General features: G+C 35.7%; 1 protein-coding gene across 1 annotated transcript; it reads left to right on the top strand.

Moving 5' to 3' along the window:
• Positions 1-6897: 6897 nt before the first annotated feature.
• LOC108976122 (glutamate receptor ionotropic, kainate 2) lies at positions 6898-10106 on the top strand (the record flags this gene model as incomplete). Its single annotated transcript, XM_018945041.1, is given in 8 exon segments — positions 6898-7083; positions 7156-7329; positions 7386-7565; positions 7628-7999; positions 8064-8566; positions 8625-8981; positions 9156-9405; positions 9475-10106. Coding segments are annotated over 8 exon segments (2589 nt in total), but the record flags the coding sequence as incomplete, so codon positions are not given.
• Between the last annotated feature and the right edge of the window lie 1758 nt (positions 10107-11864).

An 11864-nucleotide genomic window follows, 5' to 3' on the forward strand; every position in this document is an offset into this window, starting at 1 on the left:
AAAAAAAAAAAAAAAAAAAAAAAAAAAAAAAAAAAAAAAAAAAAAAAAAAAAAAAAAAAACATTTAGCAACAACAGAAGCCAAATATTCATTCGACTACTTCAACATATCTCAAGATCGTTTCCTGTGGAATATGCGGAAAATTTAGTTATAAGTTTCGAAAAAAATGTGAGGCTATAATGGACTGAATCGAGTATTAAACAAACGTCAGCTATAACAAAACAATGTATTTCCTATAATTTTCCTAAATAAAGGCTACATTGAAAAACGATACGTTATTTTTTGAATGTAATGTACATGGCTTGAGTAAAACTATTTAGGCACAATTTAAATTGAAAATAAATGACTTCTTTATGTTGGAAATTTTTTTAGGGTAAAAACTGCAAATACCAAAAAAACAAAAATTTTGGGAAGTAACGGACACCCTAATGTACGTAAATGCAATGCATATAAACCGCAATTAAATATAGTACATTTTTTGAAAAACATTTAGTCATACTTAAAATTTATAATAAATTTACTGTAGTGCGAAACGATCGCTCTCAAATTTTACATATGTATCTACGTACTACAGTATAAAGCAATAAAGGCGTAAAAATTAAAATATGAAGGCTAAATCAATTGATGCACAAAGATAGAATGTGTTCTTTGTATAATAATTAAAGCGCAAGAGCTTCAAAATATTGATTGTGGAAAGGGGGAAAAGAAATCACAAATCGAACTAATCAGAACAATACAAGTTCAGAAGTGAAATTATCATACTGGAAAAGAATTGGGCCGAAAAAGCCCAATATTTACCCCYTTTAAAACGATTTATTAAGAAGTCACTTTAGTTGAATAACAAAAAAAAAAGGTAGCCGTCATTTATATATATTTCGGTTATGGTTTCATTTCATCGAGAGCACATAAAAATATACCTAAAATCTTAACATATTGGGTTTGATTGTTGACTCAATGGATTTTTAAATTTAAACGATTATGAATCTGAGGAATAACAAAACAAAATGTGACAATCAACATCTCGTTGCACATTCCCATGCGCCAATCACTTAAGGCAACTATGCTGAATATTAAATCAAATAATAAAAGAACATGGCTGCCTTTCAATCTATATAAAGGTGTTTTGCATTATTCGTTATGACCTAAGTGCCCCGTTCTACAGTATTAGTTACAGGTTAGCCCCAGAAACGTTGTATGAGTCACTTTAAAGAATAATATATAAATCATAAGCAAGCAGAAACATTATTCCACGTAAATGATTAAGCTGAAAATTACACTAAACAACATATAATATAGGAAGAATGCTAATGAGCTAATAAAATGTACTGTTCGTGTTATAGAGGCATACAAATTACTGTTTCGTGAATATGTTAGAGGCGACAACCTTTGCCCAGCTATAAGCACGGGTCCACTTCGGTTGTGTAGGTGCAACTTAAAGCGTGTTTTTTAAGCAATAATTTAATGTTATGACCAAGAATTGAGCGTAATTATATAGATAAGGGTTGGTCATTATGTTTTAAAAATTATTTCGGCCAAGTAGTGGCTCGAAAGATGCCTTACTGCGCCAATTGGTGCCGTATGTCAGCAAAAACGCGCCGAATATTCTCTTCCAAGGTTTCAATCGACTTATTCATTTGTGTAGACAAGTGACTTCACATAAACCCACAAAAACAACCCAGCCATTCTAAATTACACGATCTTGAAATCCACATCACAGGCTCATCAAAAATATCTCCAATAAATTGATTGTTTAGTTGGCTATGTGCYATGTAGTGCCAACTTGTTGRAACCAAAAGTCGCCCTCATAAAAATCCTGCAATTCAGCTACGAAAAAGTTMTTAATGATGGCTTTATAGGGTTTCCCATTGACTGTAACGTTATGGCATTATCTACACACAAAACGCACTGACTTTTTGAGGATGTAAAGTTGCCTTAACAATAGCAATCCGCAAGCCATCATCACTCCAAATTCGACTTGGCGATTCACTCAATACTCTCGTTATTTCTAAGGTTCTTGGTTCATATGGTGCTGGAGCAACCCTTATGGAGTTAGAAAGAAAGATTTCATTATTTAAAGTTCTTGGTTCATATGCTGCTGAGGCGACTTTGTGGAGTTCGAGAGAAAGATTCCAGAGACATTTATTAATACCATCACTTTATTAATAGTGCAAACTAAAAAACTATAAACTGTAAGACCTTTATAATAGTATCCACATAAATATTTCCGTAAAATTAAAATTTCACTAAAGGGTGACCTTGCCATGCGAATGTACAAACAGTCTACAAAACGAGAATTCTGTAACTCAAATATCAARCCAGAAACCTTGAATGTCTATAAATCAAACTTTTTATTATAATTTAGGTTAYTAAAAGAGAAAAAATAATAATAAATTGGCATAAATGCATTAAAGTAATATAATAATTCTTCAGCTTAGACTGGCTTAGAATAAAAATACATTAGAGAACTGACTAATAATACACTTGCAGAATTCATGAATATGCATACCAACGCCCATTACTTTTATAGGATATTTTTTAAAGTGTAGAACCACGCGCTGCTTAAGACAGGCCGCAGAAAAAGTGAGGTATCTATTTTATTTAATTACTCAATTTGCAAAGCAGTTAAAAGCTATAATGAAAGGTGATTTTTATAACTTATTCCACACGCTTTTAAGGCCACTCCCCAGCTACAACGGTACTTTTGAAGGTCCGCCATACGGTCTTTCTCTATAAAAAAAAATCTTTTTACACATGAGCAGAGAATCGTCGAGTATGTGAGTATATGGTATAAGTATATACATACATACATATACATATGTACATATATTATAGTTACAGATGTGGTTATGCATGTAAATAATTCCAAGCAGGCAAGCATTTTTCTCGGCGTTTATGAAATCACTGAACAACGCCACTCAAATGACATTACAAATTACAACTGAATTCTATTCATTACTGCAGCGCTAGATAATGCTGCTGATGTAATTAAACGTRATTAAAGTGCTCATTGCAATAATAAAAAAGACATTTATGAAATTGTTCAATAGAATTTAAAACAACACGCTTGCTGTGGGGGGCAGCGGAAATCAGGGCAAATCGAATAGAAATATTGCCGAGCGCGCATGGTTGGAGGCGCCAAATTGCGGCGAGGTGATATCAGTTGATTGTAGATGAAATGTAATTAAAACAGACGAATAGGCACAAAAACTAAAAAAATACATATATAGAAAACTTTAGAACGCTGGCACACAAACGTGCGCACACCGTTAGAATGACAAATACAGGAATGTGCGTATTTGTGTGTGTGTGGGGCAAACAATGGGCACTCGSAAAGGCCATAAAATATTTACGTGGCATTGAAAAGGCGAATACAAATCAGTGATCATAAAATAAATGAGACCATCATGCATGAGAACAAAAAGATTTGGAGGTTTTAGTTGTATTTTGTGCGCTTAGCGGAGGCGCATGAAATCAAACTTTGAACAAATAGGGCTAATTTAAATAGAAATAAACAAACATGCATGTCGTATGCTACCCATCAAACCCTACTTATGGAAACGTGACGAAATCTTAATACAGAAGTAAGCAAAAAAATCGTAAACTCATTAGAAAAAGCTCATTCTTATCGGTGCTATGAAAATTTTCAAAGGTTATTTTATGGGTAACAGTGCTTTAAAGATATGAGCTACTTTCATTGCTTTTTCATGGTTGCTTCAACGCTTTTGCTAACCATTGTTCACACAAAAGGTTTAAATTGCTTTCTTCGCAATCAAAAATTTGTCATACAAAATACTGTTTTTTTTTTTTAATATTATGGGACATTTCCCTTTTAATATTTCTCTTGAAAGAGTACGYATAAACTATCGGAGATAAGATCTTTGAGTAAATATAACCCATATTGATATAACCTTTTTTATGTGTATCTGAAATTTAATATCCATATATCAAATGCTGTTTGTTTAAAATTTCGAGTACGCTCTTTGCGTTCTGGGTTCCAGAGTTAGAGCGCAAGTGGATATGGAAAAACCGACTCGCTTTATATCCGAAGAAATTTCAGTAAGAGCAAGCTCATCGGCTGTGCAGTTTCCGGCAAAACCACTAGGACCAGACACCCATATAAGTCTAATATGCAGGAAGCTTGACGCCACTGTTAACACTTCTTGACTAGTTTTGAGTGCACATACGCTATAGGAGTGAATGAGCTCCCAACTGAAGATTTCACCTAATATCCGACCTCTTAACTTCAATCTATCTATCTGAAAGAACTCACTGCAAGTCTTTTTCACCGACTTCGCCCCACCCACAAAACCCCCGCAGGTGTGTGAGAACAAAAGGATCCGGCAGAAGGAGACTACGCGAAGCAGTAATCTAGATTGTAAGGAATGTTACTCTAGACTTTTCAGTTCGTAATAATTTCGAAAAAAAATTAAAGAACTTTCAAACCTATCCTTTTTTTTCSAAATTTTTAAAATTTTATTTCGGATCAAATTTGATCAGGCACTTTCATCAATTACTCAACACTTTTTTCTTCAAAAGTAATATCGAAAAAAATTAAAGAATYTTCGAACATATTCAAACTCTTCTCTTCGAAATTTTTTAAATTTTACACTGGGTCAGATTTGATGAGGCACTTTCATCAGTTATTCTAGACWTTTCACTTCGAAATTAAATTCGAAAAAATTAAATTTTCGAACATATTCAAAGTTTTCTATTCGAAATGTTTTAAATTTAACTCCGAGTCAAATTTGATCAGGCGCTTTCATTAATTACTCTAGACTTTTCACTTCGAAATTAATTTCGAAAAAATTAAAGAATTTTCGAACATATCCAAAATTTCTCTCCGAAAAAATAAGGAAATTTCGAAAACGCTTTTCAGATAGTCAGTATTGATTAATAGAAGGTTCCACAGCTGACTAAAAAGTCCTGATATTACACAACCAATAAGATTTTATTGCAAGCGATATCTCTTTTTTTCAAGTCTGAAGTCTAAAGACGAGCCAATTATTATTCCAATATACTGATTATAAATAATATTAACAATATATTTATTTTTATGCGAGCAATTTTCATAACGGTGCACACTCAGTTACAAATCTATATAGATACATACATATGTATCAATAACACACATTGCAAAGTTCTACTCACTAATTCCGTTGCTATCTTCCGTTTCGCCTGCAACACACTTCAGTTGGTCAGGAATATAAATAATTGAGACGTGTCACCTGTGGATGTGTGTGCACAAATCAATGCAAATTACTTSAAATTATTATGCAATTTATACATCAGCCTTGATTTGTCAGCCGCTGCAATTTTGATGCTATACTTCCTCAAAGAATTGCATATGACACAGTTATGACTAGCCATACATAGCAGTTGTTTTTACAAATACATCGTGAATGGACGTTTCGAAATTGTGGCATAATGTGGCTTATGCAAAAGCTTGTGATTTTGGTCTCTTTCGGCTATGTTTGCACAAACGAATTGAAAATCGGTACAAAATATCAGCAAACGCTTTGTTTTTTTTTGCCAATTTGAGTAAAATGTGTGTCTAATGTCGAATTTTGTTTCTTCAGCATTTTGGATTGACCCACTACAGGCGGACATCGAGTTGGATGTCGCAAGTACGGTGAAAGAAATTGAAGCTTTGAAATTGGAAACAAAGGTCCAGTATTACGTTGTTGTTATAACAAATGTCGGTAGAAAGAAAGAGGAGAAGAATATGGAAAAACGTACGTGAACTKAAGGGCATTGCATCTAAGTAAGAGTAAGGAGCACACCTAGTGTGGCAGGCTAGAAAAAGATCGATTTTTGGGAATATAAAATCGATTGTTTTAAATTTTCCGGGGTATATTTATACATGTTTCARGATATATGAAAATATTTTGAAAAACCAAAAATCATTCGAACGGACTCACGAGTGATGTCGAACGCTCTTTCTATCTCTCTAACATTTACCTGAAGATTTTCAAGTACCACATCCTTAACCTTTTTAATATTGTCAATATTGTCATCAGTTGAATAGTTCGAAGTTCATCCAGAACGAAGCATGTCTTGAAGACTTTGCACCACTCTTATGATATTTATATATTTATACATGTTACAAGATATATGAAAATGTTTTGAAAAAACGAAATCCAATAATTTTGGAGTTATACGAAAGCTCCGATGGCGCTAAAAAAGAGGKGAAGTGCTTCCGGCGTTCTCCATGGATAAAACTTGAAACTAACTTCTCGTTAAACCAGAAGATATTGGACAAAATAACGGCGGTTTAAAAAAAATTTCATTTGGTTCACAATTTTAGACGTTTTTGGTTTCCCAAAAATTTTTTTTTAATCAGATTGGATCAAAACCCGATAGGTCATTGCATGTCGGATCACTTGTTTGAAAAACGAAACGAATTATACTGCCTTTTAGAGCTTTCTTTATTTCAAAGTCTTTTAAGTAGTCGCACAACAGTGTAAAATAGGCAGGTTCAGTAGAAATTATGAAAATATTCTGCAGTCACAATTTACGCTTAGAATTCTACTACAGAGCTTTGACTTTGAATCTCAAAATCACCCAAAAACAAAAAGGCCATAACTTTCGGACCTGATTCGGATGTAAACTTGGAAAAATATACGAGCAAATTGGGCCTGCTACAATTTAAAAAAAAAAAATTCTGCATTTTTGCAAAAATTAACAGCCAAGCATAGAATAATCTAAATTTTCGAATATCTTTTCTAATCCCTATCAAGTTCTATATAACAATACAGAAAAGTAAATATACATTTAAAAGCTGTAAAAAAATTAGAAAGCTAATAGGAATTTAAATATTTGTTAAGAATCTAACCAACATATTTTTATTGCAATTAACCGCTGAACACTATTTCATGCAGTTTGTGAACACCTCGCAACRGACGGCGTATCGGTAGTTATCGACTTTACCTACCACATATGGCGTGAAGGATTGRATCTACTTAGAGCGTATCATATACCTTTCCTACGAGTGGACCGTATATTGGCGCCATATTTTAAAATGTTTTCACAATTTGTGTTGCAAAAGGCGGGACACGAATGTGTTATGATCTTTCAGAATGCAAGGGTATGTTTTCACGCCCTTTACCAAAATTTAGGAAGATTATTTATAAAAAACAAAAATATTTCTAACGTTTAGGACACTGAGGAAGCTATAATACAAATCGTCGAAGGTTATCCYTTTCGCAGTTTGATAATGAATGCATTTGATACTAAACAAGATTTTATAAAGCGTCTACGAAAAGTCCGACCAATGCCTTCSTGTTATGCCATTTTTGCGGACGGCACAGCGATGAACAGCATTTTTGATAGGGTAAGTCAAGGGAGGATTACTTATTTYTGCAAAATTTAAATATTTTTCTCGGTTAGATTTCAAAAGCCAACATCTTTGAACGACCACGGGAATGGCATTTCGTTTATTTGGATCCACGTGATCGGGTCTTTAAATTTAAGAAGCAAGTGGATTATGCGACGAAATTCACAATCAATCCGAAAACACTGTGCAGGGCACTAAGGATGAAGGACACATATTGCCTCAGTGGATTTTCGGTAAATTAATTGAGTTCGTTTTATATGCTCAGGAAAATATTTAGTTTATAATTCCGGTACAGTTTCAGCGCGCGATGATTTTGGAAATCTTACGCGGCTTAATCGAACTGAAACAAGCCAATTTGTTTTGGTTGCAGTCTTTTGTGATGGAATGCAATGCCACAACCCCCATTGAGAACGGCACAGCGGGTTTTGATATTTTGGAACAATTGCCGATGARTGAGTTCTTAGACTTTACAACCGATGCCACTTTTCCCGACGACGAATTCGATCACGTGCCACGCCTCACTTATACACCGACGATCAACATAAATCTCTACTCGAGTGAACACAATGCTGCAAGCGAGTTGGCCATTTGGCAAAATGATAATCTGCGCAAAATAAATGAGACCATCAGTCCGCCGCGAAGATTTTTTCGCATAGGTACTGTGGAGGTATCTACGTTCCACATTCCTTACAGCGAAATTGGTAGACAATTATTTCYATTACTGCTTGCAGGCCATACCATGGAATTACATGAAACGTGAYCCGAAAACTGATGAACTAATACTCGACTCTTTTGGCAACCCGATTTGGGAGGGTTTCTGCATTGACTCTATACAAAAGTTGTCGGAGCGTTTAAATTTCGGCTACATGCTGGTGCCACCGACTTCGGGTGAGTTTGGTCGTCGCGATGTTGTTAACGATGTCTGGGATGGCATTGTGGGCGATCTGRTTACTGGTGAGACGGACTTTGCTGTTACCGCGCTGAAAATGTACTCCGAACGCGAAGAAGTTATTGACTACATAGCGCCGTATTTTGAGCAAACTGGCATTTCCATTGTAATGCGTAAACCGGTGCGACAGACATCACTATTCAAATTCATGACTGTGCTGCGGGTGGAAGTGTGGTTTAGCATTATYGCGGCGTTGGTGGGTAGCGCACTTATGATTTGGTTGCTTGATAAGTATTCACCCTACAGCTATAGAAATAATCGTGCGGCCTATCCGTATCCTTGTCGGTGAGTGAAAACTAATGGAATTCCATACCTAACCTAAAAATGCTTATATTGTTTTCAGCGAATTTACATTGCGCGAGAGTTTCTGGTTCGCATTAACCTCGTTTACGCCGCAGGGTGGTGGTGAAGCACCAAAAGCCGTCTCTGGACGTATAATGGTCGCCGCTTATTGGCTGTTTGTGGTTTTGATGTTGGCCACTTTCACAGCTAACTTAGCAGCTTTTCTGACGGTGGAACGAATGCAGACCCCGGTACAATCTTTGGAACAGTTGGCACGTCAGTCCAGAATCAATTATACAGTCGTGGAAGGTTCTGGCACACATCAATATTTCATTAACATGAAATTTGCTGAGGATACGCTGTACCGCATGTGGAAGGAGTTGACATTGAACGTGACGGAAGATTTTCAAAGATACAGGTATAAATGTTATTATAATAGAGCTTCTTGAGGGTTGAACAATTTTTGAAGTTCAACCAGAATAATTTCTGTACAAATCATATTTGAAATAAAAKAAGAAATGGGGCGAGGCTGAAATCTAAAACTGAAAACTCCCTTTATTACATTTCCAACTATTTATTTTTATTTTTTCAGAATTTGGGATTATCCCATCAAGGAACAATATGGTACTATATTACTGGCGATAAATGGTTCAGAACCGGTAAAGGATGCTAGAGAAGGCTTCCGCAAGGTTAACGAACATGAAAATGCCGATTTTGCCTTCATACATGATTCGTCCGAAATCAAATATGAATTGACGCGCAACTGTAATCTGACCGAAGTTGGCGAAGTATTCGCTGAGCAACCCTACGCAATTGCGATACAACAAGGCTCACATTTCGCRGTAAGTGGTAGCTAGAGACAGAGCTAAAAAACTATTTTCAAACAAAAATTTTACCACACTAATTCACAGGACGAACTAAGCTATGCGTTGCTGGAACTGCAAAAGGATCGCTTCTTCGAGGATCTTAAAGCGAAATATTGGAACATGTCGCGTATTAAAGCCTGTTCGGTTAACGAAGAGCAAGAAGGCATATCACTGGAAAGTTTGGGTGGTGTTTTTATCGCCACACTCTTTGGCTTGGGCTTGGCCATGGTCACTTTGGTATTGGAAATAATCTACTATCGACGAAAATACAACACAATGCAACGCTTCAGCGAAATCACAAAGGTRAAACCCGCCTCTGGTACGTCCATCAAACAATTGTTGCCGAAAAAGAAATCAAAGAAACGTATCGCTGTTTGGCATACGAGCACGTCAAAGCGTGATAACACACCGGAACATAAGACGCCGCCACCAGCTTTTGATGCCGTTAAATTTCGAGGCAAAAAAGTGCCACCCAGCATCACATTAGGTGGCCAACAGTTCAAGCCAAGGCGAGCAGGCCAGCGTCAGTTAAGTGAAAGCTTGGATAGTGCAGAGTATAGAAACGAGGGTATACCAAATAGGGATGATGAATTGCCGCCTTACACAGAATGAATTGGATGTGACGTTGCAGTCAATGATCAACAATGAATTATTTTAAATAATCTGTAGTAGTTATATGTCGCGGAAGCTGTTGAGTTTATATATATAGAAATATACTTCTTCAATGAAAGCAAAMATTTTTCTTAATTATATGAAATAGAAGTTTAGAAAACAAAGTAACAGACAAAGACATGATGAAGTTAGCGAGCAGTGTATAAATCTCACAGATATCGGGCAATAGACTCCTTAGTCTGATGTACGAGTTATGGTGACAAGTTTTAGTATTTTAAAATTAAAATAAAAATTTTTGTGCCAAAGAAACGCCATGTTTATTTAGCCACGAAGAAGATGAACGTTATGGACGACTAAAAAGGTTGTCCGTTCCCACGACAGACGGGTCTACATTACCGGAACGGACACGAATTTTTTATCCGGTCAAGGACAATTAACTCGTCAGAATTCTTCTGGAACAACAATAACAATAACAAAAGGTTGTTTCGAGCGCAAGCAGCAAAAATATCCACAAACTCATTTTGGATCATATAAAAAAATTGTATTCAAATAGTTGGCATGTTCAAAGGAGCATGTTGGACGTATTGTTTATGGATATTGGGGTTTACGTAAGCTTTGTACACTTTTATTCTCACGCAGGTTCAATTTTAGACAAACTACCAAAACATTACGTGCTTTGACCGTTAATTGCTTACACATCCATCGTATTGTTCCGATATGGTAAACAGCGACTTTTCTATGCTCTCTGAGGTCGAGAGGAGGGTCGCTGGATGGAAATTTCCAGAACTGAAACCTATTTTTAAATAAAAGATCTATGTGTATGTACCTATATTGAAAGCAAAATATCTTTTTGAAAACTTAGGCATTTCTCTGTAAGAGATTGAAAGTTTTCGGCCTATCAGTAATTTACCGAGGATCGGCTGGGTCATACAACTTTTTAATAACAATAAAATGGAAAACGAACTACTTAGCATTTAAGTAACAGTTTAAGCTCAAGARATATGCTATGAAGCGAGTCAAAATTTGACCCACGAAAAATAAGTGGACAAAACGAAAAGTCGTGGCATAGACATCATTTTGATAATAAGAAATTTAACTAAGGAAAAAAATTATCGTGACTGGAAGACATAAAAACAGTATGTCCTGAATAGGGTATAATATTAAGTTTGCAACGATGATTGTAAAACCCAAAAGGAATCTTCGGAAACACTTTAATTTATACTGCTGTGAACATAAAGACTTTTAAATCTTTTAATTGAAATTTCGAGCGAAAACCAATTCGTCGAAAACGCCGAAACATGCAGAATGTTGGTAACAGCCTTCGGTGATAATTGTATATCGCGGGCAAGTGTTTTTGATTGGTAAAAATTATTCAAAGGGGGTTAAGAACGTGTTGACGACGATCACGTTCAAGTCGGTTTTGACGATTGACAGTCAAAGATCTCACTGGCATGACATTGAGAATCGACGATTAACAGTCAGCGATCTTACTGGCATCGTTAAAATATCGGAAGGATTAGTAAAAATCAATTAAAAGATAATTTGGAAATGTAAGTGGTTCCAAAATCATTAAAWTTTTTCGAAAAACAATGTCGCGTTAACGTCTGTGAAACAATGCTTTCCGATTACCARGATTTCATGAAACGTATTATCACTGGCGATGAGCCTTTGATCTATGCATACAACCCGGAAACAGATGATTACTCAACAGAATAACGTGTCAAAGRTAAACCCAAGCCGAGATAATMACGTTAAAGCAGGTCAAAAATGAAGATTATGGACAMTTATCTTCGATTATCGCGGTGTGRTGCACTCCGAGTTYT

This window comes from Bactrocera latifrons, unplaced genomic scaffold, assembly GCF_001853355.1.
Source record: "Bactrocera latifrons isolate USDA-ARS-PBARC rearing strain unplaced genomic scaffold, ASM185335v1 scaffold_1148, whole genome shotgun sequence".
Taxonomy (NCBI): domain Eukaryota; kingdom Metazoa; phylum Arthropoda; class Insecta; order Diptera; family Tephritidae; genus Bactrocera; species Bactrocera latifrons.